The sequence below is a fragment of the Sceloporus undulatus genome, chromosome 4 (assembly GCF_019175285.1).
Source record: "Sceloporus undulatus isolate JIND9_A2432 ecotype Alabama chromosome 4, SceUnd_v1.1, whole genome shotgun sequence".
Classification (NCBI taxonomy): Eukaryota; Metazoa; Chordata; class Lepidosauria; order Squamata; family Phrynosomatidae; genus Sceloporus; species Sceloporus undulatus.
Window position 1 is genome coordinate 121,479,310 of NC_056525.1, and position 26,670 is coordinate 121,505,979.

At 42.0% G+C, this 26,670-nt stretch overlaps 1 protein-coding gene across 1 annotated transcript; it reads right to left on the reverse strand.

Moving 5' to 3' along the window:
• Positions 1–627: 627 nt before the first annotated feature.
• On the reverse strand, positions 628–26,670 carry LOC121927734 (regulator of G-protein signaling protein-like). Its single transcript, XM_042461592.1, has 16 exons — positions 26,629–26,670; positions 23,591–23,673; positions 20,765–20,839; positions 18,643–18,772; positions 18,304–18,408; positions 17,142–17,303; positions 14,706–15,703; positions 13,850–13,912; positions 13,290–13,509; positions 11,615–11,722; positions 11,172–11,280; positions 8,431–8,624; positions 6,395–6,512; positions 4,399–4,495; positions 1,645–1,774; positions 628–806 (listed from the first exon to the last, which is right to left on the reverse strand). The coding sequence occupies exons 1-16, from the start codon at positions 26,639–26,641 to the stop codon at positions 628–630; spliced, it is 2,784 nt and encodes a 927-aa protein (XP_042317526.1). The 5' UTR covers positions 26,642–26,670.

Genomic DNA, 26,670 nt, shown 5'->3' on the forward strand with positions numbered 1-26,670 from the left:
TATCTGTAAGCCGCTCTGAGAGCAGGGTATAAATAGCGTAAATAAATAAATAATAGGGCTACTCCTAGTTATCCTCTGCTGCATCCCCATAACTCATTGAATGCCTTCTGAGATTGGAGTCTCATATTCTGGCATTATCTCTTGCTTCATTTTGGACTGTCTAACCACAGTGTTTTCAAATTAGAAGACTTCAGGAACAGTGCAACATTGCCTTCTTCTATGTAGTACTAGCAAGTGTTAGCTGTGGTGTCACTGCTTTTGTCTCAGAGAAATCTTCCACCATTATCAACACACATACACACACACACCCAACTACTACTGATGCCCATTAACTGTGGCACATTTTGTCTCTGCTCAGCAAAGGTCTGTCTGAAATGGAAAACCCTACAAGCAGCAGTGCTACCAGCAGCACAGCCTCTTGCCACACAATTCTAGCACCACAGAAAGGTTGTGCCATGGTGGGATTTTACTAAGTTCTTCTAGCTAACAACTAAGCTGGAGGGGAAGAGGAGGAAAAGACGGTTCTGTCCAGATGTCAAATGTAGTGCTGGTGGTGCTTGGTGGAGTTTTTATTTTGGCAGTAAAAGAAACATGCACAGCATACTAGGAGATAGATGACAGGCTCACTCACTTCTCCATCTCTAGATAAAAATAGAGGTCATTAACTAAGAAGTTGACAGAGATTACACGGTTCCCAAAGATCTTGCGCTTTACTTGAACCACTTCAACATCATCTGTTCCAACTGAAGCTGTGCCAGAGCGCCCACTAGGTGCACTAATGCTTGGATGTGTTGGTGACTGCATATCTAGAAGAGAACAGGGAAGACCTTAATCACAACACCTCCCACAAACTGTAATTCATATGTTCATGGCAAATGATAAGCACTGATACTTGGGGTGTGTGTGTGTGTGTGTGTGTGTGTGTCTCACTATGGAATTTATCTCATAGAGGGCGAATTGGTAAAATCCCATGCAGAAATAGGATTTTAAAATCTGGGTGCTGTTTCTCAGATGCATTGGTGTCAAAGAGAAATAACACAAAAATAATCCAAACAGAAAGTTTCTTTATACTTTTGGAATTTAGCAAAAGTAAAAAGGAGCTGGTATTGACGACTTTGCATTTGGGTTATTTTTGCGTTATTTCTCTTTCATGCAAACGTTGTCTGAAAAACATTCCACAAATGCGAGTTTTTTTCAACTTTCTGTTCTGGTTAACCCCGAACGTCATCTGAAAAACAATCTGCCAATGCAGGTTGTTTTCAGTTTAAATTTAGTTTCTGCACAGGATTCATCCCATGCGATAAACTCCTATGGCAGGAAGAGTCTAGGCTGTTCTGAATGTGAATGACTTGATATAATTCAATCCCAGCACATTCCAGATGATAACAGCAACAACATGAAGAAGCATTTGCCATGATCTCAGCTAAAGGTAGCTCTTTCATATTAAATTTGTCTGATTGTATTTTAGCATTACAGCATTTTCTCTGTTTCTATTTCTATCTGTTTTTATCCATTTTTATTTGTATCTGCTTTTAATCTTGTGAACTGCCCCGAGTCCTTGTCCTAAACAAGGTCAGGGAATAAATCTAGGGCAATTTCTGCTATGAACTTCCCAAAAACCAATGCTGTGGATACAGGACATACTTTCCTTGTCATTTTTCAGTTCCCGGTTGAGGAATTCTTCAAAGCGTTTGCGCTGTGACACATAGCTCATTGCCTTTCGGAACCTGCAGACAGTCTTGATCAACCCTCCAAGTGCAACCCAGCATCTTTTCTATGGAACAATACAAAGCCATTTGTTCACCCAGCCAGACAAGACACAGTTTATTTTGGCAAAGTGCTTAATTTCAAACACAAAGGGTGCATCAAAAATACAAAATTACAATACTTTAATACCACATCAAGTGGGATTTGTAATTTCATGAGGTACTTGGAGTTCTATGAGAGAGAGCTCTAATTCAGGGAAGTGCAGTAGAGATTTTGAAGTACTTCACCAAACTGTAAATCACAGGATTACATAGGTAGGAGCCATGGTAGTGAAAATGGTATCAAACAGTGCAGTGAGGAGGTACTCAAAATTTGAAGAGTTTTGAAATTCAGAATTTCAGCTTCTGAAATCTTCCTGTGTTCTGGGTTTGTGTCAAATTCTATTTTGCCTTTAGGACCTGATGCAGACTGGGGCCCCATACAGACAGGCCAAAATAAAGCTGCTTCGGGTCACTTTGGAGGTACGCTGTTAAAATGATGTATGCCTTCCAAGAGTCCGAAAACCATGCCAAAGCCACACTCCAGTCCTTAGGCCTAAAGCATGGCTTTGGTGCGGCTTTCGGAACCTTAGGATGCATGTATCATTTAAACAGCATACCTCCAAAGTGACCTGAAGCAGATTTATTTTGGCCTGTCTGTATGGGGCCAAAATCTCTCAGACAGGTATTTGGGCTCTGAAAACTGAGAGACTTGTGAACAACTTCTTCCATCAATGGAGTAACTTTATGAATACATTAAATTTAAACCAGACTTTGCAATTCCTTCCTGAGCATGGCTGCAAACTCTGATTTGAGACCAGTCATGCCAATGGTGCAAATAAATCATACTTAGCTCTTTTTTAAAAAAGGAAGGCAGGGTTCTGACATACTGTATGTGATATTACAGAGTGTTCTTACTCTCACCATCATAGTTAGGTATCTTATAATGTTGTGTCTCTGTTGGTAAAAGTCTCCTCAGCCCATGCACAATGTTATAAGATGCTTTGAAACGTTGAGGCTGAAGGGCAAACAAGCACTTGACCTAGGACCAACAGAGGACCAACATGCTGCTTTCAGGGAGGAGAGGACCCTCCCTCCATCTCTGTGGGACACACAGGCTTTTAAAGTATAAAATGAGCATACAGGATCACTTTGTACCCACTGTTCCACAGAGGAATAGTGCTCTGTGATTGTCCATGGCCAAATAAGCCTACTCCAAGCTCAGGTCTTGTCAACATGTGTAGTAAAATGCAAGACTCCATGGTAATGGATTCTTGGTGTGGGTTATACTATTTTGGACTGCTGGTTTGCAATTTCATTTTTAATACTCCTCTGCATTAATTATATCTAGCAAGAGCTAGGAAATATTAACTTTTTGGACTGAAGCTTCAAAATCTGTGCAGCCTGCATGGTCATGGTAACATTTCCAATTTTCAGGCTCTATTCATGTTGCACAGAAAACCATCATAATAGCCAAACATCCAGGCTACTTCTCAATTTGCAAGGAATAATATATTTATTATATTTATATCCTGTCGTTCACTGGGTTTCAAGGACAGTTTAGAAAATCAAACAAGACATAATTAAAAGGTAGCAACCAACAAGTTAAGAAGGGAAAAAAGTGCTAAATTGCATTAAAACACCTAAGAGAATGAAAATATTTAGGCCTCCAAAACATATAGAAAAAGACTGAAAACTGTCATTTGCCATGTTTAGTCTGAAATGGTACAGCCTGTTCTATCACCCTCTTTATGTGTAGATCCGGCTTAAAAACACAACCCCTGCCTATAGAGAATGGCTTTTTGGGGGGGTTTATCGATTGCTATTGTCATTTCAGCACACAAGGCAGAAAGTAGCATATTCTTCTCACTGATTACTGAGGTTCCCAGTCTGACTAATCCTACCCCATTCTAGCTGCATCCTATGATAGAAATGAAGGAAGGAAGGAAGGAAGGAAGGAAGGATGGATGGGCAGACAAGCAAAAACACACAGAGCACATGTGTCAGGTGGTTATTGCAAAAGAAAAATAAGGAACCATTTCCCCCACATTCCTAGCATTACTATATACAACTGTTTGGAGCTAGCTTTTGGATAAGTATGCTCTCCAAATATAATAATAATAATAACATTTATTTATTTATACCCCGCTCTTCAGCCAAGGCTATCAAATGCTTCAGTTTGGCAGAGATGGTCCTGAATATTCCTCCCTCGTCCCACTTTTTCAGTTGCTTTTGAAATGTCTCTAGCTTCTCTCTCCTCCCACTTTCAACCTTTGTCCTCAGTTTATTTCCATTGCTGCAAACCACATTCAGATTGCAGGTGTAATTTGCACAGTCAATCCAGTACAGGGAGAGGACAGGAGGGGACAGAATCTTGTTCTTCCCAGTAGGGTCATGCTCCTGAGACTATAAGCAACAGGATTATCACAGGCAACACTATAAATCTACCTACTGCAACATATTCAGCATTCTTGTTTTTCCTGCCATGAGCTTACCTAGTTATATTCACTTTTAGGTCAGTCAGGGCAGGCAACATGGCAAAATTAATAGGCCTTTAATTTCAAAATTGGTACTCTAGTTTCAAAATTTATGCAAATATATGGCAGAAAAACGTCAGTACAAATCCACATTCCACCTCACAGCATTCACTCACCAGCTTGTCTGTTAACATGGAGGTTTTCCGTGGCTTCGCACTGGGTGCCGCAAGTGAAATATCACTTTCGGGATATAAACCTTGATATAAAGTAAACCTGCCAAAGTTTGGGGGGGGGGAGAAGAGAGGAGGTTAGGTGAACAAATTAGATTATTGTCCATAGCCCATCCTTTGCATCCATTTAACACCACATCTTTCCTTCAGCTCCCTTGCTTCTCATCCAAAGCATTTCCTATGAAAGGCAAGGATGGGCAAAAAGAGCCTGACTGTAACTTGGGATGGAAAGCCATCCCTGCTTTAAATCCTCCCCTACTTCAGTGCTTTGTAGTATATATCACAGCAATTGTACACTTTTGTTTGGAAAGGCAGAGATACACAGGTAAGTCTCAGTTTCAGTTTCCTCGATTTAAAACATTTCAAAATTTACATTGTTTCTCCAGAAATGAATGGATGGATGAAAATTTCAACTCCAAATGGAGAGCTGTCTTGGTGTGCCTGTGCAGTTGAGTGAGGCAGAAATGTAAGGAAGGAGAGGTGAAGGGAAGGGGAGATACAACTGCAAGGAAGGATTTCCTTGGCCCTAAGGGGGAGCATGTAGGGAAGGAAGAAACTTCAACCTTGATGTGGTTTAGAGGAAGGGGTTTCCTTTGTCTGCTTGGAAGAGGGGACATGAGGGGGATGAAGAAACTGGAATCTTGGAGGTGAGTTTGCCTGAAAGGATTTCTTCTCCTTTTTTAGGCAGGGGGAGCCTTTCTTTACTTAGCAAGCCTTCTGGCAAGAGCACAGCAGGATATGTGTTGCTTCTCCTGCTGTTGTGCTCTCTGTACCTCCTGTGGAAGACATAGCAGGAGATGTGCTGTCCCTCTCCCCCACACAGAGGAGTTTATCAGATAAGGGAAATTGGAAGTATAAGCCAATCGCATTCCGAACACAATCATGGAGTTTAACATTGCGTGATAGACTACCACATGCAAAATTGGGCAATGGGAAGTCAGTCCGAATGCAATCATGGGGTTTCACGTTATTGCGTGAGAGGTGATCACACACAATTTTGGGCAATGGCAAGCTATTTTCAGGCAATGGGAAGTCAGTTCGAATGTAATTCAGATTCACGTAAATTCGCTGAACTAGCGAATTCACGTGAATGCATTCTGGCCCCACTTTCTTTTCATTCAAAATTAAGAGAAATTCCTCCCATGTGATCAACTCCAAACACACCTGAGGTGCTTTCTCCACCTGAGAAACCTGCTGGTAAAAGCAAAACAGAAGAGCACAGTTTTGATCAGTTGCTGCCTGAGGAGGAATTTCTGTGTACAGTACTGTAATTGCAAACCAGCTCTCCACAGTCAAGCCCCTGAGGGATCAATAGTTGTTGTCTCTTCTGGTCCCTCTGGGGAGCAGCTGCAAATTTCTCTAGCCTGGAAAAAGTAAGCTTTGATGTTTTATGCTTTAAACTTCGTTAAAACTGTGGTGAGCTGAGGAAAATTGCTAACTTTTTGGCTACATCAGTTCCATCAGAATGCACCCCCCTGGGTCTCCAATGATTCTCTATGGCACTGTCTTGCCCCATTTATGTCAGCAAAATTTACTTTGTGAGTCAGGAATCCAAACCCAATGTAAATCAAGACTGTCTTGTATATGTAAATAAAATAATAATTAAAAATAACCTAGTTGATGTACATGGTGATTTATAGAATAACCAGAGCTTGGCAAAAGTAAACCCTTTGGATTACAAATCCCAGAACTCCCAGTTTGGAAAGTGTAACCCCTAATTTTCCAAGCTCTGAAAATGATACATACAAAAAAGCCGGCCTCTGGCAAAAGAAGCTTTGGTTATAAATCTGTTGTAAATGTTTTTGTATTATATTAATGCTCTTTCTACTTCACCTTACAACAAGTTTAGTCATATTCAGACCTTCATTGCCTCTTTTTATACAGAACTTGGTCTAAGAAAATGGAACCCCATGAACCTATTCTTTACTTGTACTTTACTCACCATTTATCTTCCAGCATCTTCATGACATACATTTGAGCCAAGACTAACATAGGGACCGTGACCACATTTGACCTTGGAATCTCTCTGATAATATCGGCATCACACTGCAGCAGTATCTCTGAGTGAAGAAAGACAACAAAGAGGCACAAACACTTTTTCTGTGCCTTCTTTTTTTGCCCTTGGATAGTGATGGGCAACCTTGTGTGAAGGGTGGGTCACACCAGCTGACACCCTATTAGTGGGGTGATACACACTGTTTCCCCAAATGTCCAAGGGGTGAGGTGAGGAGTGAGCAGTCAGGGGTGCAGTGAGCAAGTGTCTCTTTCTCTGCTCATTGAGCCATGCCACACCCAAGCCATTTGAGCAGACTCTATGGGCAGAGAAAGGTCCTCCAGGCTCGGAACTTGGTGGCAGCACCTCCAAGCTTGTCCAGTGGCACGTCTGCTCTGCTCATATCATTTCTACCTTTCTGTTAAAGAAATAACATGGAATGATTCTACTTCATTAACTCAGGTATGCCTGTATTTATAAGCAGGCCAAATCAGGTATTACCAATGGACTTCCTTGAGGGCAGAGTTATGTTGGGACCTAAGACCTGAATTCTATTACTAGAATCATAGGCGGGATACAGACCTCCCAAAAAGGGCAGTCTGACCACGACTTGTTTTGCTGCACGAGGAAGCTGCAGCAGACAAACTGTGTGACTTCTTTGCACGGTAAAAAGAACCTGAAAAAAAGCGGGTTCTTTTTGCGGCACCATTGTGATGCCGCAGTGCACCAGTGGCACACTCACGACGTCACAGTGGTATTGCGACATGCAGATGCTAAGCCTCCATTGCGTCAAAATGGCGGCACCCATCTCTACAGGGCGCTGCCATTTTGACACCCTCGTCACGTAGGAGGGGTGAGTTGCGTCTGGAAGCGCCACCTCTCGCACGTAACGACGGCACCTCATTGCGCCTGTCTGTAGAGCACCATAGAATCATAGAGTTGGAAGGGACCCCAAAGGCCATCCAGTCCAACCTCCTGTCATGCAGGAGCTCTCAATCAAGGCACCCCTGACAGAGATGGCCATCCAGCCTCTGTTTAAAGAGCTCCAAAAAAGAGAGACTCCACCATTCTATGAGGGAGTGTGTTGCACTGTCAAACAACCCTTGCTGTCGAGAAGTTCCTCCTAATGTTTAGGTGGAATCTCTTTCCCTGTAGCTTGCATCCATTGTTCCAAGTCCTATTCTTTGGAGCAGCAGAAAACAAGTTTGCTCCATGCTCAATATGACATCCTTTCAAATATTCAAAGAAGGCTATCATATTACCTTTTAACCTTCTCTGCTCCATTATAAACATACCCAGGTCCCCAAGTCTTTTCTCATAGGACCTTTCACCATTTTAGGTGTCCTCCTTTGGACATGCTCCAGCTTGTCAACATCCTTTTAAAATTGTGATGCCCAGAGATGGACACAGAATTCCAGGTGATGCCTGACTAAACCAAAATAGAGTGGCACTATTACTTTCAGACACTATGCTTCTATTGATGCAGCCTAGAATTGCATTGGCCTTTTTAGCTGCCACTTCGAAATGTTGATTCATGTACAACTTGTGGTCTACTAGGACTCCTAGATCCCTTTCACACATAGTCTCAATTAGCCAGGTGTCCCCCATCCTATATCTATCATTTCATTTTTTCACCCTAAATGTAGTACCTTACATTTCCCAACTACAGAAGTCCCGCTAAACCAATTGTTGATGGTGAGTCAATGCCTATATAAATTCTATTGATTAATTAAGACTAAGCTGGTTGCAACTATAAGTAACATTCACTTCCATAAGAAAAACATTGACTTTTCTTCCTTGTCATGTCGTCGCATTCCTAGCTCACATCCTGACAGGTGAACAGGACATGTGGGAGATCCTCTGGATGCTATGTCAGAGGACAAATGGGCACACTTTGCAATGCAAGGGCTTCCATAAGGCTTGTCAACTGACTTATGGGTACTTTTGGGCCAGATCATGATAGAATAGCAACCTGGGCTGCATACCAGCTGGGATTGGGTTGAAGAAGTAAGTTCTGACACATTGGTTGATGAGAACCTGCTGGATTCTGTGATTGGTCTCATTTTGGATTTCTTCCACAGACATCCAGAAAAGCAGTGGAGCATCAGCATTATGCATCTTGAGGAAGTGTCTGAAGTATTCCAGATGGGTGGGGTTTTGCAGTGTTTCTGAAAGTGATCTGGAGAGAGAAAGGAAAGAACAGGTTGCTGAGGACATCTGCTCTTCCTCTCAAATCACATTTAATATACAATCATGCTCAAGTCTTAAGTTGCAAATGGTGGATAGGAAATGGCGACAAATAAGTAGAATTACATTTCTTTTCCATCCTTCCCCACTCTAGTACAGGGATGGCTGGTGGATCCATTATTGAGGTGGCAAATCTGCTAGGTTTTGATGCAAGAAGAACTCCCATGCAACTGAATTGCAGATGCAGATGAGGAATGCTGCCTCCACAGCAACAGATCCACAGGTTGCTCCTGCTCCAGAATACCGACTCCTAAGTCCAACAAGTGTCTTCTGTGTCATACTTAAGTCACTGAAAAGCTACAATTTCAGTAAAATCAAGGTCCTAATCCTTATGACAGTCGAAGTAATACAGCAGATAAGACTCTGGGGCTGACACCAGTGCGCAGTTAAAATCCTCCATTCCTCTATGAAGCTTAGTGAGTGAGCTTGAGGCAGACAGAATTGTTCTGCCTAGTTAGCCTCACACAATGGAATGGTATACACTTGTCCCTCTTTTTTTGTGGACTTGGAGTCTGCAGTCTTGCTCTTCACGGGAGGGACAAAATGACAGTGTGGTCTGCGTGCGCACCATTGTTTTCAATGAGACTCGAATATTTGTGAATCACTGTTTTCATGAAAGGGGCTGGAACAGATCCTGCAAATTGGGAGGGGCTACTATAATTTCCATGTACAGTGCTCTGAACTCTCTGGAAGATTTGAAAGAAAGACACTGGCAAAATAAGAATTTCTTTAAAAGGTGTAGGAACCATATTCAGTGGTAGCTGCGCTGGCCATGCATTAAAATACAACAAAATTCAAAATCCACAAAACAGATATACCGTTATTGGGACAACTACAATGCACAAAATACAAGATGCAAGCTTTCCAAGTTACATTGACTTCTTCATCAGACAAAGATCTAACATCATCGCTTTTCTTCTCCTTTATGATTTTTGAGTCATAGACCTACGCAGGCAGCAGGCATTCTCCTCCTTGACTCTTATGGGGAAATTGAGGCTAAATGGCAGTAAAAACTAGGTAGTAACATTTCACTGCCTTGTATCCTCAGTACCTTCACAGCCAACAAATTTCAGAGGAAGGAACTGGCAAAACCTCTGAGTATTCCTTGCCTAAAAAAATCCTATGAAGTTCATGGGATCGCCATAAGTCAACAGGCACATAGGCACATAAACACACACGCACACAAACACATATATAAATTGAAGAAATATTCCCATTTTACATGTTGTAGAGGCATTCTATGATCTACATGGCTATATTCAGGTTTCTCCCTCTCTTCTTGCACACACACACACACATGTCTCCTTTCATGTAACCTACCTTATTATCTGTTAACCAGCTGTCCTCATTGCTTTGGACTAAATATTTCCAAATGGTGCAAAAAAAACAACAACCCAACAACAACAACAAAAAAAAACCAACCCAAATACTGAAGCTTGCACTTTTGGCATGGTCATAAAGGATAACAAGATGAAATAGTAACATTTATATGACTTATACTGAGCATAGCGATCTGCCTCCTTTGATGTAGAATAGAGGAAGATATTTGCTGGAGACACAGCCATTTGTTTTCCCAAAACATTGGAGGTGATATGATGAAAGGCAGGGAAAGCACAGCACACCTTCTTCATATATTCTATTTACATCTGCTCTAAACAGGCTTGCAAGAGGTGCTATACATAGTATGCAGTCATATGTTTGTTGATGCAGAAGGTCATTTAATAGACCTCACTTCTGGAAGTGGTGTATAGGACTGCAGCCCTAAATTTAAATCCAGTGACTAGTCCCAGCTAGAGAAGACTCGTGGAATCAATTGCTGAGTGGCACATTGACACTTAGGAAAATCACATTCCTTCAGTGGGCCCAGCCCAGTATTCACTAACATTTGGATTTAGTCCTTAAAACCTTTTCTATGAGACAAGGTGCCATGATGATTCTGCAGAACACTGACAACAACAATTAAATGGGAGATCTTGGCAAAGTTACATTTTGGGACATTAAAGTGTAGCTTTTACAAACACTTATATAATACCTCACCTTTTCAGCTGTCTGAAAAATGCACTGTTCTTGCCTTACGAATGCCCTGTGGCACTGGTAGCACAGGATGGTCTATCAGGGAGGGCAGGACTAGATGTGATATCGGTGGTATGAATGCAATCAATGTGCAGAGCTTTTCTTTTTTTTTGGGGGGGGGGGAATGCCTATAGCAGCCATCCCAACAAAAATCTCCACCCTGAAGCTGCTCTTCACATTTTAACAAAAATCCACCAAGCAGTGATACCTTTATTTGCCAACCAAAATGCACAATAGAAAGAGAGTTACATTTCCTCAGGGGGGTTCAAACTTTCCTGCAGCTCCTATTTACTGAACAAACAGGAAAGTTTGAATTGCATTCAGACACTTCTCATCACAGTTAGTATGTCTTTGAGTGCTGGAATAAACAACGGAACATCTTCCCTGCGGTATCCCCATGCAATACCTGGGCTTTGTCAGGGGCTTTCTTGAAACAGGCCCTTTCCTCATGAATGACAAGCTTGATCTGCTCCAGCGGAGGCTCCTTCTTGCAGTCATTGGCCGAATTAAAACTCCTGCAGGGGACATGAAACAATATCCCCAGGTGAATACAAATCTTGTCATACATAACTAGATCTGGGAGGCCCTATATGAGGAGCAAGCAATGCTCAGAAAGTTTAAAGCTAAGGTTGCTTTCTAAGTCATCATCATACCCATGACCTTCCAAGATCTCATGGGTTTAGTATAGAATGATTTCATTTGTATGTAAGAAACTTGCTTTCCTCTCCCCTCTAGACATTTCTACTACCACTCTGTAACCTTCTGTATTTCAATCTCTGGTTTAGCTTAGTCCCTATCTGTCTGAAACCAGATTAACTTTACCCTGGTTCCAAAGCCCCAGGGACTCACCTGCTTTTTGGCATTTTTGGCAGTAGGCCCTGAAGTTCTCACTAAGATGTTCCACAGCCATTTTGGGATTCAACCGAGCCAGCTTCTCAAATGGCATGCTGCTGTAATCTGTTGTTAAGAGAGCAAAGGGGAAGCATAGACATTACTAACACCACATGGCGGCCTAACCAATCTCCTATATGAATCTTTGTGTATTTAAGACCTGGTATGCAACAGAGTGGGAGCCACTATGGTGTAGTGGTTTGAGCATTGACTCTGGAGGTGAGGGATCAATTCCCCACTTGGCCATGAAACCTACTGGGTGACCCTGGGCAGGTCACATGCTCTCGCCCTCAAGGGAAGGCAATAGCAAACCTCCTCTGAACAAATCTTGCCACGAAAATTCCATGACAGGGTTACCATAAGTTTGAAATCACTTGAATGCATACAACAACGAATAACAATGGGTCAGCTATTTCTTCAGTTCAATGAAGGAGCCCACTTGTGAATGCATTAGCATTGGCCCAAAGGAATTTTGTTCAAGGCACCTAAGCCAGGGTCAAAATCTCATGCCTCTTAGTTAAAAATATACCCTCCAGTATGAAAGAGGTACACCCTGGTCTTTTTGAAGTCTCCCTGGTTTGTATCTCTTTGGTTTGCATCCAACCAAACAAAAAAGGTAGTTGTACTTAGGCTCCAATGAAATTAGTATGAAAAGCTAGTCACAGCTAATTCTGTGGACAGGTTTCAGTATGAATTTAGAATGACTAATTTAGTCTGGAACCGCTAGCAGCCCCTATTCTCATACCAAGGATCACTTGGTAGTGCATGTATACACTTGCACAGATCTACTTGAAACATCAATAAAGGCACTCTGTTTTCTGTGTTCCATGGATTGGGAACCTTTGGTCTTCCAGATGTTTTGAACTCCCAAAAGCTCCAATCAGCAACACCAATGGTAGGCAACTACCACCAATGGTAGGATATTGAAGCCTAAGAAATCTAAAGGACTAAAGGTTTCTCATATCTGTTGTATGTCTCATTAACTGTGTTGTAATGATAAGAACCTGGCCCTGGGATTTGCAAGATGTAGGTTCTAGTCCCCACTGAGTTATGAAACCCATTGGATGATGTTGGGCCAGTCACATTTTCATGCTGATCTAACCAGAGTTTGGAAAGTTTGGGGATTTTGGGGCTACAGGTCTCAGAATGCCTTGGCCAACATTAGCCACTGGCCATTTTTCTGGGGATGCTGCAAACTGCAGTCCAAAAACCAACTCTACCAAGTTCTGGAACAACTTTGCAGGGTTGTTATGGAAAGGAAGAGAATCATATATACTCACCTTGAGCTCATCTAAGAAAAGACGAGAAATCAGTGTAATAAATCAAAACAAATCATAGTTTTGGGGCTGTATGCACACAAATTTTAAACAGAGCAGTGTTGCCAAGCTACAATTGCTAGGATAGTTTTAGGGTAGAAGATGTGGCAGCATATAGTAATACAGATCTACACAGGAACAGGCATAAATAGACACACACACACACACACACACACACACACACATATATATATATATATATATACACAGAGTCATTACAGTATAAGGATGTGCTCTAGGTAGCCATCACTGTCAAAGCTTTCAGTCCCAGCTAACCCAGCTCCTGACTGAACCATGAAGATGACCCTTATTTTTACCTATCTGTCGCACAACAGGCTCCATTTCCATGAAGACAGAGCCCCCCCTGGTCAGGTCTTGAGTGCCCAGCAGTTGCCAGTGCCGTCCACTAAGCAGGTCAAAATCTCTCATGCCAGCCAAGGCCTGGCTCAGATGCATCGATTCAATGGTCCTTTTGACCAGTCTGAGGCTCTCATCATGTTTGTAAGGCTGTTCTTCAGATTTCTTTTCCTTCCCACTCTGCAATGACAGGTGCGTAGGGATATTTGAAAAAGGTTTCTCCAGTCTGGCACCCTTCAAATGTTCTGGACTACAACTCCCATCATTCCCAGCCATCATGGGAACATCTAGTGGGACCCAGGTTGGAGAAGACTGTTAAAAACCAGCATACATTTTAAATGTGCACTGTACTCTAAACTAGGAAAATTAAGTTTCTTTGAGATTTCCTCCCTCCCCATGTTCAATCCCTTCCCCATGTATAAAGAGAAATGTCTGACATGACTCCCTGGGCAAGCCCTCAGAAGTTCAGGGATATTAGGTGAGCTTCACATGGGTTCTTAGTAACTAGTGCCACCCTTACCACATAAAACAAAAACATTTTGTCATCATGTTGGAGGAACTCCTCATAGAGAAAGCTGAGTATCTGAAAGAAAGCAAGAAAACTGCTGTAAGTAAATGTTTTTCTCCTCCATCATACACACCATTATAGGAGCAACAGGCCAGAAGGACTTGAAGAAGACATCAGAAAGGTAATACGGCTTTACCAATGGGCAACAGAGCCAACTTCCTAGCTTGAAAGCCTATGAAAGTGTGATACTGGTGGCAGAACAAACCAATGTGCATGGACACTCGTTCTGGGCTGATCATTCAGTCAATCAATCAATCAATCAATCACTTTCTCTATATTCCGCCTTTCTCCTCAAAGTGGGACAAAATGTTGCTTACAGTATAAAAGTAAAACCACATAATTGCTAAATCATATAGAAGTTAAGAATAAAACAATATTCAACTGTCTATAGAGTTAAAACTATTACTGTTGTTGTTATGTGCCTTCCAGTTGTTGCCCACTTAAGGGCAACCTAAGGCGACTGTATCACATGGTTTTCTTTGTAAAATTTGTTCAGAGGGGGTTTGCCTTTGCCTTCCTCTGGAGTTGAGAGAGTGTGATTTGCCTAAGGTCACTTACTGGGCTCCCATGGCCAAGGAGTGATTTGAATCCTGATCTCCAGGGTCCTGGTCAAGCCACTATACAACACTGGCTCCATTTATATTGTTACAACCATGTGGGAGTATGTGTCTTCAAGAAAGGTTTGATATTAGGAAGGAGGATGGGGAGGAGGAGGAGGAGGTATATTGGTACACAGGCCATATTGTGTGAAATTCCAAGAATGTATCTTGTTGTCAAATTGTCACAAAGAGAAAGTAAGATTTCCCACCTTACAGATTTCCTTCTGTGCCTTGAGTAGCCATGGTATAACGTGTCCAGAAGGCAGGAGATTCTGCAAGCTATTGAGAGTTGATAGCTTCAAAGGAAGGTGCCAGTTGTTGCTCTGTGTCAGATAAAGCTCACATATCCTTTCTCCCATTACGTGGCGCAGAAGGATGTTCCCTTCACCAAGGGAGCACAACATCATGCGCAGGAAGTCCTCCAGATCATGCCACAGATCAAGGAGATGCACCTCCATGGCATAATTCCGACACAGCAAAAACTCCCGAAAGGGACGTCCCGCACATTTGTCAGCAGTCAGCACCCAAGGAAGTAAGTCTAAGCACATGGGGGACTTCACCAGAGTCTTCAAATCAAGCATTGAGGGGAACTGGACCATAGGCGTAGAGCAGCGCAGATAACGCAGAGTGCCCTTCTCAGCGACCTCATCTGCCACAGGAGAGGAGGGAAACTGATCAGGACTGCTTTGGTTGCTTTTGAAGCTTGGTGACACATCAGAATTGTGCCCATCATTCAAATCCCTCATGTAACCTGCTTGGCAAGGACTTGAAGCTGGAGTGGCGGAATGCTTCCCAATGTGGCAGTGCTCCCGGTCCACTGGACTGCTTTTGTTTGACTTTTGCTTCCGGTGGCCCTTGCGTTTCCCTTTGCGGGAAAGACATCTGCCCCTGATGTGATCCCAGATCTTCTTCTTGCTTTTCAGACTGGAGTAGGATTTGGTGCTGTGGCTACTTGCTCTGATGTTCATTGTCAGTTGAGGAGACAGGGAATACCTCGGCAAGCCTGCCCTGTGTAATCGTTCCTGATACTCCCTGAGCAAGTGGAAGCATTTTGGCTCATTCTCCATGCTCCGCTTGCAGTGAATGTAGAAGTTGGGCAGCCAGTAACTTTCAATCTTGAACAGGGCCACTTTCTGCATCTCACTCAGGATCTCCCTCCGAGTGTGGGCATGTTGAGGGTGATGGGGAGACATTTTCAGAAGTGATTCTGTGAACAACATAAAGAATGAAGCAGAGAGGGCTTAAGCATTCACAGAATTATGGAAGGAACAAAGTATTGTTTCTGCTGACTGGTCAAGGATCCTTTTTATTAATGATGGACAATTGGGAAACAATTTTCTGCCCCGGGACTCTTTAAAGGGTCTACATGCATAGTCATAAAACAAAGACCAGGAGATACTGGAAGCCCCACTTTCAAAAACAGATATTTTAAATGTTAAATACTGCAAATATCCCCACAGACTCTACTCAACAACATGTTTTGAGCCTCTTTGAATCTACATAGTTTATTATTGATTCAAGTCAGCATATGGCATACCACACTTGTGATTTTCGTCCAGCTCTGATTAGATCTTACAAGCCTCCTTGCAAGGGTTGTCTTTAAGCATAAAATCAGTCCATAGGGACATGGCAATAATGTGTGCATGGGTGTCTCATTAGCTTGAAATCTAGTATTATATCAACTATACAGACTGGGAAGAGTTACAGCCCCACACTTTTTCTTTCAAAAATCTTCTTTGAATATGCATTTGCCCTTATCCAAAAAATATTTTTATCTACAGTCGTCCCTCCACATTTACAGCATTGACCTAGAGATTCCTAGACAGAACACATCTCTAGGCATTTGTTGGTACTCCAACACAATTCTGTGGTCAGCTTCCAGCAGAAATTGACCATAGGGTTGTTCTGGAGGATCTGAAGATTCCTAGAGATGTGTTTCTCGATTTAAAAATAAATAGTGGGTTTTTATTTGTGGTTTTTCACTTTCACTGGGGCCTTGTGTCCCTAACCCCAGTGAATGTGGAGGGCTCATTGTATATTTGTCCTTATATATGTACAGATATGAATATTGTGTCAATTCATTTGTAACATTTATTTATATTTTTAAAACCATCTTATCTCTACCTTATTTGCACATGCCCTTCTGCATTATTTCTGCTTTATGCAGTACAGTCCAAAGTAAGCTCCATTGGCTTCAATGGGAATTAGTCACAGGTAAAGTTCACTCTCCATCTTTCCTTTTGCTTTTGGTGAGGAAAAAATGAGGAGAGAGTCTGTTTTTCTTTCAGGGACTGATCAGGGTAAGGGAGCCTGGAGAAAAAATCAAGTTGCCAGAGAAGAAGGTGAAGGTGAGAGGCTTGTGGAGAAGGTGAGTGAGGTTCTTTGCCCCTTATTCACCCCTTGCACACTAGATGTGGGATGCAGTCATGATGAAGACCTCTGGATCCATCATCATACCAGTAACCCACCCATTTGTCCTTGCTGGGGGACAAAACCCCTTCCCATTCCACCAGTCTGAGGCAATTACTATGTAGTGATTCATATGTGTATATCATTGTGAGCTTGAAAGAGTGAAAAAAGGTTGTTCCTGTGTGTGTGTATGTCAAGAGGAATAACAAAAACATCAACATGTATGTGTATTTTACCAACGCTTGTGTTGCAGAGGGTGACAACTGTGGAACCCTCTTGCAAGTGTGTGGCCATCAAGACCTGGATCAGCGACACATAGAGATCCTGCTGGGACTCATCTGTTTCATCAATTCCAAGGATCCTTTCTGTAGCTAGCCAGAACTTGGTCAGTTCTTCCCCTGTAGATCAGACAAAAGGTTACTTACAGCCAGTCATTTCAGCCAATACCACATTTGAAATTGCCTGCAAAATTTTGTACCTGGCACAGCACCTCAGTTTCTGAATTTTTTCATTTTTTAAATTTAAACGTTTGATTGAATCTGATAGTTGTGAAAATGCATTTCAAAAAATAAGACTGGTAATAATTGGTAAAACAGCCATCTATCTAAAATACTGCTATTTTGTTGTTCTGTGCCTTCAAGTCATTTCCAACTTATGGGAACCCTAAGGTGAACCTATCATGGGGTTTATTTCCATCCTCTGAGGCTGAGAGAGTGTGGGTTCTCATGGTCATGCTGGGATTCAAACCCTGTTCACCAGCGTTGTAATCGAACACTTAAACCACTTCCTCCATTTAGTCTATTTGATATAATAGAAACCATGTGGAATAGTTAGAATGCTGGGCTGAAACTTGGGAGATACAGATCAGGACATGTACTTGGGCTCATCACTGTTTTTCTTAGCCTGACCTAGATTGTGAAGATGAAGATGAGGAGGAAGAGGGGAGGCATATGCACCCTTCTGAAGTCACTGAAGGAAAGGCAAAATAAATAGTTGACCCTTTTTATACACAGATTTTTTATACACGGATTCAAGAATCCACGGTTTCAAAATGTTCAAAAAAAGTATAAATTTCAAATATCAAACCTTGATTTTCCATTTTTTATAAGGGACACCATTTTGCTATGTCATTATATTTAATGGGACTTGAGCATCCACAGATTTTGTTACCCACAGGGGATCTTGGAACCAAACCCCAGCGTATAACAAGAGTCCACAGTATAACTGATAAATAATGCAAATACTTCTACTAATGACAGTAAATTGGGACCTTCTGTCAAAGCATATGCTCCACCCATTGAGCTTTGGTTCTTTTGGTGAAAGAGAATTCTTCAGCCTTGATTGCCTATTTCTCTGCCTATATGATTTCTGACTCTGTTGCACTTCCTACCTTCTTACCTGCCATCCCTTGCATGAAGGAGCGGAAGCGCCACATTCCCCTGCTGCCACCAATACATTTCTCAAGAAGCCATTGATCAGCCCGTTTCCATCTGAGCATCTCCGCTGCAAAGAAAAGTCAGGAGTCAAATCCTCCATCCCAGAAGCTCTTTCAATAAGATAAGTCCCCAAAGTATCTGAAGTGCTAACATCAAGCATGAGAATGACTAGCCTCACATGTTGGAACCCAATCATTTCCCCTTTTGGGTAAATGTCAATTTGAAATGTAGTTAGCATAGTGTCCGTTTCCTGTGTTTTTGCATGTAAAGATTTCTTTTAACATTTGAATTCAGCTCTCACCAGCTTCTGGAGACCGGACGAAACTGATGAGCTCCTCGCAGAGAACATAGTGAAGGCACAAGTTAGTTTTGCAGAAGAAAGGCAGTCGATATTTTTCCATCCAGTTCAACAAGCCTTTGTATTTTGACACCTGTATTGTTTCAAAAAGTGTGATGGCACATTAAAGAACAAGAATCAACAATAAATAAAAGGCTCAGCAGCACATTGATAAAGTTCAATGCCCTGCTGCCCTGAATTTAGAGAACTACTTGATTTTTCATGGAGACAAGAAAACAGACAATGATGATAGCTTCCTTGAATGTTACTGCCTGCAACAGGGACTAACTCTGCTGTCTAGATCAGTGGTGTAGAAGAGTCAGGATTCACAGGGTCAAAGCACCAGGGACCCTTTTACACTACACAGTTATAGTACCGTGATTGCAATTTTACTTCAGTTGCACATGCAGAGGAATTGTGTTAGTAGTTTAAAGAGGCACTAGAGCTCTCTGGCCAAAAATTCTAGATGCACCTCCCTAAACTAGGATAGATACATGGAAGTTAAAATTGAATCAAACTCTGTAGAGTAAAGGAACCCTACATCCTTTTAATTAGAAGGGATCCCAAAGTCCCTTGCCCTCCTTCCACAGGCTTCCCTGATTCCTCTGAGCTTCACTGCAATGCTCACAGTGCTTAGGGTACATAGGGTAATTCCCAGCAAAAATATATTGTTTGAGCTATCCTAGTAGTAATGGAAAGTATTTGGTCATGAATAGACAACGAAGACCCATTGGCTTTAAAAGAAGGAGATCAGTTCCTAGTGGAGTTAACAACTGCTAGAACTTATTTGTTGATATGGATCCTCAAAGCTGCCTCAGTTTTTGGGCTCTACTTCGGGGTGTGGCTTTGGAAAGTGTCATGATGAATATGTGTACATCAGAATTAACCACTACACCAGTGATCTGGACTGCAAAATTCCTCAGCCACACAAATTCTTTGCCAAGGCAATTCAAGGCCAAAGACAAGCATTTCAAAAAGAGAGATGGAAGAGAGTGAATGACATTCGTGGGGGAAAAGAGAGGCTTGAGATCAGCTTAGAGCACTATCACTGGAAGTCCTTTCGCTTCTGGATCTCTTTGATATCTGAATCCTGGAGCAATCATTCTCACATAATTGTTAGTTTGCTTATCCTGCTGAGAGATAGGCAACCAAGAGCTGATTCCCACAAAGATTTCAGTGATTGTCATTCAGCATGGACAAAGCAAGATGGCTGATGCTCACATTAACCCCTGATGTAAATGTAGGAATGCAAAGCTCATCTCCACTTGATGGGTGTATCATGCTTGCTTTATGAGACATCAGCCTGCACTTAATAATCACCATGGGCCCAAATGGTTATCCATCAAGGATCACAAAAAGGCTAGATGATTTACCATGCTGAAGGTACCATGTTCTTTTTTCCAGGCACACTTTAAAGCTGGGAAACTATGGTTTGCTGTGCAACTCCCAAAAGCCTCTGCAAAGTATGATAACTGTGTCCAAGTTGGAAAGAGGATTATGGAAGTTGTATTCCAGGAATAAACTTTTCCAAGCTCAGAGGCTATATTAATGAAGAGTTACAAATGAAACATCATGAGAAATTCCAACCATCACCCCTCCCATTGATGAAACATAAATAGGAATTCATTTGGGGGAAGGGCACTTCATAGTGAAGATTGATAATTGGAAGACAAACTTACAGATTACATTATCAAATTCAATCTTGAAAAACAAGCATAATTCTCAGTCAGTGAGGGGAAATGTATAGCTTCCACTTCTGGTTGACCTACATCTTCCATCTACCTACATTACTGGCAATGCTGTCAAAGGTTTCTAAGAGCTGCACAACATTTGAAGGATCACATGCTCCACAACCATGTTGAAAGTAATCACCTTCATTTTGGTTTGACTTCAGGGAGACAGCTTACATGCTTTACATTTATTAGACATATGGTTGAATATTAACAGCAACAAACACTTCTTACTGAAACTCTGGTTGGGGACAGTTAACTGCGCTGTATTGTTAGGATATATTAGGAGTGATATTGTTGGTATTATCTAACACTGTACAAAAGTATGACAAGTTCTAGAAATTCTTGAATCTTACCAGGTTGCATGGTAACTCTGGCCAAAGATGCCACTGACGAATGCTGATGATGTAAATGGGTGTCTGACCAAATACCTGCATAGGCAGAAAAACAAAGAGAGAACGGGTGAGAAAGAAGGCCTGATTAGAGATGGTGGCATTTAGGCCTAGTTCTAGGTTCTGCAGGGGTGTAGTTAAGCAACCGCATACATGAGCAGTCAGCAATGGCTGGAGACTGACAATCTTCCATGGTGTACACATACATTTATTTTGTTCCACTTCTTCCTCTAATCACACAACCTCTATAGGTTCTTAGCAATTCAAAAACATGTTTATCAGAGTGAAAAATAGAAAGAGAATACAGACCATATGGTTGTAAACTATCTTTACAATCAACTGCGAGTCACAGGGTGGGGGTGGTTGGGACTTTGTTTCTTGTTTAAGGACCAAACTATCTGCTGTCAGCCATGTCATTTACAACTGAGTGTGGGGAGTAAATAGGAGCTGTGTGTGGCTCTGGATCACAATAATAAGTAATAAAGGAAGTCAATACTTTGATTTTACTGTAGTCAGCCCTTCCCAACTGGTTTTTGCATTGGGATGAAACTGACACAAATTGGGCTTTCCCTTGATGCAAATAGTACCTATAGGATGGGAGAAGGAAAGCCTTCTTTGTACTATCACAGGCCATGCTAGATGCCACTCCTGGCTGTGATTTAATTTTAAGCAATCATATATATGCTAATTATGTGAATAATATCATGTCTAGTTTAGTCCTAAGTGTGTGAGTGTTAATCAGTTTCTAAGGGCCAAAATCTGGGTATTCCATTTATCAGTGGCTCAACAGGAAACAGATCAGAGTTGCCTCTATGATACAAGAGATTGAAATATGTTTGTATTGGTCATAACAGAATTTTTAATATGCCCTTAAGCAGGGGTAGTCAACCTTTTTGAGCCGGGGACTGTGTTGCTGTCTCTCAGACAACTGGGAGGCTGAACTCAAAATGGCACCCGGAGCGGCACGGAAGCTGCGGCGGGGCGGCAATTGGCGGCAGGACTGGGCTGGGGCCGGTCCCAAGGCCTCACCGGGCTGGATCTGGCAGGCCGTAGGTTGCCAACCCCTGCCCTTAAGCTTTTTAGGTAAATGCCAAAACACACACACACACACATCCAAAAAAATAACATCTCAACTCAGCAATGCAGAAAGACAAGCAAGGTTACATTATTATTAGAAATAAGCACACTCACCAGTTTGATCCCTCCCCACCCCAGCCCCATGGGATCCCTGTCAAGAGAAGGACAAGGTGCTCACTTAAAATTCTTTCACTCACTGCAACAATTCTTCACTCTTCTTTAAATGAAAGAGGGAGAGCCAGCCTGCTGTGTTTGGTATGAGTGTTGGAATAGGACTATTGGAGAACAGTGTTCGAATCCCAACTCAGCCACGGAAACCCACTGAGTGACCTTGAGTTGTCAGTCTCTTGCCCTTAAGGGAGGTCAGTGGGACACTTCTTCCGAATAAATCTTGCTCAATACCCCAAGGATAAGGTTGCTGTAAGTCAGAGTGATTTGAAGGAACGTATCACACACACGCACACCCAAAAATGAAGAAAGTTATGTGGAGGAAAGTATTAAAATGTCCTTGAGGGCACACACAGTGGTGAGCAAGTAAGCATACTGTTTGCCTCTGTAGTATGGTTCTGCCAGGAGCAACAGTTTTGTGAAAGGCCAGGACTAATCAGGTGCTAGTACAGTACTTTCAATGTCAATGTCAATACTTTCTGCCCTTAAGTTACCTATATCATACCATCAAGCCATGTATATACAATACTTTAAATTCTGGATAATACTTTGCACCTCAGATGAAGTTGGCTACAGTCCACAAAAGGTTATGCGATAATAAATGTGTTTGTCTTCATGGTGCCAAGATACTCTTTTTGTTGTTTTTTGCTACAATGGCAAGTAATTCTAACCACAGAGAATAAACTGCAGGCCTACATACAGAGCCCCCACTCTTAATTTGTTTCTTGGTCACACTAGACTCTAAAACATGATTGGCGAGTGTGTTACTATCCAGGTGTTGCTGGACTAGAGTGCCCATGAGCCCTAGCCAGCATAACTAATGGCAAGGAATGCTGGAAGTCCTAATCCAATGACATCTGGAGGGTCACATTTACCCACTCATGTTCTAGAGTCTAATATCTTGCTGGAAAATGGCTTACATGCAGAATAAGATATTCTTTTCTTCCTACAGAAGAAACCAGACATCTGGTGCCAGTGCCACTTCTGATTCATCTGGCACCCCTGTTGTTTTGCATGGCCACAGAGTGCATCATCGAAAGAGACAGAGAGAGCTCTGCTTTAATTGAAGATACACTGGCACTGTCCCTAAGATGTGACAGAACTCTGGACTAAGCCAGAATTGACGAAATGTATGTAATGATGGGAAATTCTTGCAAACTTTGTTGATTAAAAAACCAGTACATACAAAGTGCCAATAAATCCTGCAAGCATAGTGCAAAAAAGTGCTGGAGGGATGCTGTTAACCATGACTGCAGCAACATGGTTGAATCCAAAGCACGCATGTATTCGCCTTGGTCACAGTTAGGTATGGTCCCAATAATATACCTTTAATATTAACAGACTGAAAGGAAACAGTAGTCTTTTTAATCTTCTATTTCTTTCTATTATTGTCCCATCCACTTGTTTAAAGAAATAACCTTGTTCCTCATGAAAGATCATATTGCCACCTGCACAAAATCCTGCTTCTTGCTGCACATTTCATTTTCCTATTGCACAAAGTGAGTTCAGCAACACATTAGAATCAAGTATAACATGGAAACTTACAGGAAGGTTCAGGAATGTGTTAAAGAAGTCAGTAAAGATTTCATTTTCTAGCAGAATTTTCAAATGCTGCCTGGAAATCAGCTCTGCAAAAGAGAGGAAAAGATTGGTTAAAAAACTGAAAATGCCAATTTTGCTGCCATATGCATTAGTCCTACCTAGAGTAGACCCATGGTTATGAAGACTTATAAGGGACAATTACCTTAAATCCCGATGATTCTAATAAGACTATTCTTGACCCATGGGACTAATTTTGGATTTATTCTTTGGTTAATTTGCTTCTGTTCCATCATATATAAATCTGGACATCAGAGTGTACATATGTGCTTCATTTACATGTACAACACATGCAAAGCTCCAGCTAACTTTGCTACTGCTATTTGACCTGCAGGGATATCCTACTGACCTATACCCTGGTATATTTCTTTAGCAGAGTACTTTGATGATATCTTGAATTTACAAGATGGTTAATACTTCCTATCTTCAAGCTTTGCATTAATCCTCCTGCATTAATCCCATTCCCATTTACTGATTAATCTGACTCCTGATCTGTCTCCACCCTGTGTTGGAAAATTGTTTCCAAAAGGTCCTCAGTTCCCACTATAAAAGGGAGCCTTTTAATCCTGCTGTGAAACTGCTTTTTTGGGCAAGATTCTAATCCCCATTTGGGCCGCTCATCATGTCAATCATCATGATGTCACAGCAGCCCAGACTGTGGGAAGGAAGGAAAGGTGGAGGAAGAAGAAGAGGACAGCAAAAGACAGCCTGGTGGAGTGGTTGGAGGAGTTCAACTCTCTGCTGAGCCATGGAAACCCACTGCGTGGCCTTGGGCAAGTCATGTCCTCTCAGCTTCAGGGGGAGAAGACAAGGCCTACAACTTTCTCCCAGGCACATCCTCTTTTCCCAGGACACGTCCTCCATCTCATCCCGGGAAGCCTGAGGTCTGACCACAGAGATTGTCGGGGGAGTGGAGAAGAGGAGGAAGATGAGGATGAAGGGAAGCCTGGGGTCTGACCAGGGAGACTGTTGGGAGGAGTGGAGAAGAGGAAGAGGAGGACGATGAAGAAAGGCCTCAGGTTCAGCCAAGGAGACCAGAGGGGGGGAGCAAGGCTGGGAAACACATTTTTCTTTTTTTTAAAAAAATCACAGAATTGGTTGAATAGTTCAGCAGCTACTTGCCCTTGCAAGTAGTTGCTTTGCCAATCTATCAGTTTTGCGATTAATTTTATTTTTTAATAATAATAATATATTTATTTATTTATATCCCGCCTCTTCCATTTTGAGGATCAAGGCGGGTAACAGCAAAATTTATACAATATACAACAGTAAAAAGAACAAGCCTCACAAGACCCTGGCCCAACCCTCCCTCCCAAGTATAAAATTAAACAATAAAACATGGTTAAAAATACATAACAATATGACAAAATTAATAAACAAACCACGAATAAGAAAAATGCCCAAAAAGACAGCAGTGTGTGTGTGTGTGTGTGTGTGTGTGTGTGTGTGTGTGTGATATCTCTGGGGAGGGACTGCACACACCCCTCAATTCTGATCTGATGTTCCCTCTGTTGGGAATTGCATCTGAACCAATTCTTCGCAAAAGAACCTCAAAATAATTGCTACCAAAAAACCCTGGGGTTTTTGTGTTTGCTCTGCTTTTTTCCCACTGGAATCAATGCAATGAGGATCAGAATCTATTTCCAGAGGGAACTAGGGGCATATAACTCGAATCAGGATTCAGAGCTTTTCGTAGTGGGAATGACCCCCTGGGTATCATTACAAGGCCATGAAAACAAGTGGGATTAGCTGATATGACCTCTTTACCCAGTCTCTGTCAGCAGTCTATCCTCAATTTTACAACCTAGCTATAGCTTTCAGGTTGTCCCTGGTGGCAACCTCATCTAAAAGTAATCCAACCCAGAGGTTACCAGGGAATAACCAACTCTGGCTAGATTACATTAACCATATTATTAGTAGTATTATCTCATTTCTTCCCCAAAACTGGAACTCCAAATGGCACACAAAATTGAAAAGAAATGCAGATAAAAAGATATACAGAAACATAAATAAAAACATATAAACTTATTGTTAAAATGCAATTAAATGATCTACAGAATGAACACCATTCAAAGCAAATCCATTTAACAGGCAAAAGATAAACATCAATAGAGAAGTATACTATGGCCCAATACAGACAGGCCAAAATAAAGCTGCTTCGGGTCTCTTTGCAGGTATGCTGTTTAAATGATGCATGGGTCCTAAGAGTCCGGAAGTCGCGCCAAAGCCACACTCTAATCGTAAGCTCTGGAGCGCAGCTTTGATGCAGCTTCCGGACTCTTAGGACCCATGCATCACTTAAACAGCATACCTCCAAAGAGACCCGAAGCAGCTTTATTTTGGCCTGTCTGTATCAGGCCCATTAAAGGACTTTGAGGTCAGTTCCTCAAAGCCTGTAAAAAACAAAAACAACCCAAAGCTTTCACTTGCTGACAGAAGGATAGCCTCCCTAGTGAGAAAATCCTAAGGACCAGGAGAAGTTCCAGTCCAATGTTCCCACCAGACATGCCCATGATAGGCTGCAGTCAGTGTATGAGCATCTGTTGGCCCTTCATGCCCCACAAATCTTTCTCAGACTCAGTCCTGGGCCTCAAAGTTTAGTTGAAAGAGAAGCAGGAATGTTAGAACTGTTTCCAAAAACTATTATCCAGGCATGGGCATTGGCAAGTCACTGGAAGGAAATAAGTTCCATAACTGAAAGGCACCTGTTGAGATGTGCTTGTACCATGTTTGGATCTTAGTGTAGGAAAATTAGTGTGGCAGACTGTATAATGTTAGTGTTGGTTTGACTGTGGAAATCTGAGTTTCCATTCCATTAGGTTCTCTGAATGACCCTGGGAATGTCATGGCTATCTCTTAGCCTAACCTACCTCACAAAAATGTTGTGTGGATAAATGGGAACGTCCTGAGTGCACCACCCACCCTGAGGTTCTCAATGGAAGATTGAGATACAAAGAGAGAATGAAATGCTATACAAAACTCACTAGTTCGGTTCATGTTGAGGTTGTGGTTAGAATGTCCAAGAG

Bases quoted from the DNA above. Each gene is read 5' to 3' on its own strand.
- LOC121927734 (XM_042461592.1), bottom strand. The intron at 11,723-13,289 runs GTAAAAATAAGG...TCTTAACAACAG, and splicing joins GCCTGTTGTGCGACAGATAG to ATTACAGCAGCATGCCATTT. The intron at 4,496-6,394 runs GTGAGTAAAGTA...AAACTTTGGCAG, and splicing joins AAGATGCTGGAAGATAAATG to GTTTACTTTATATCAAGGTT.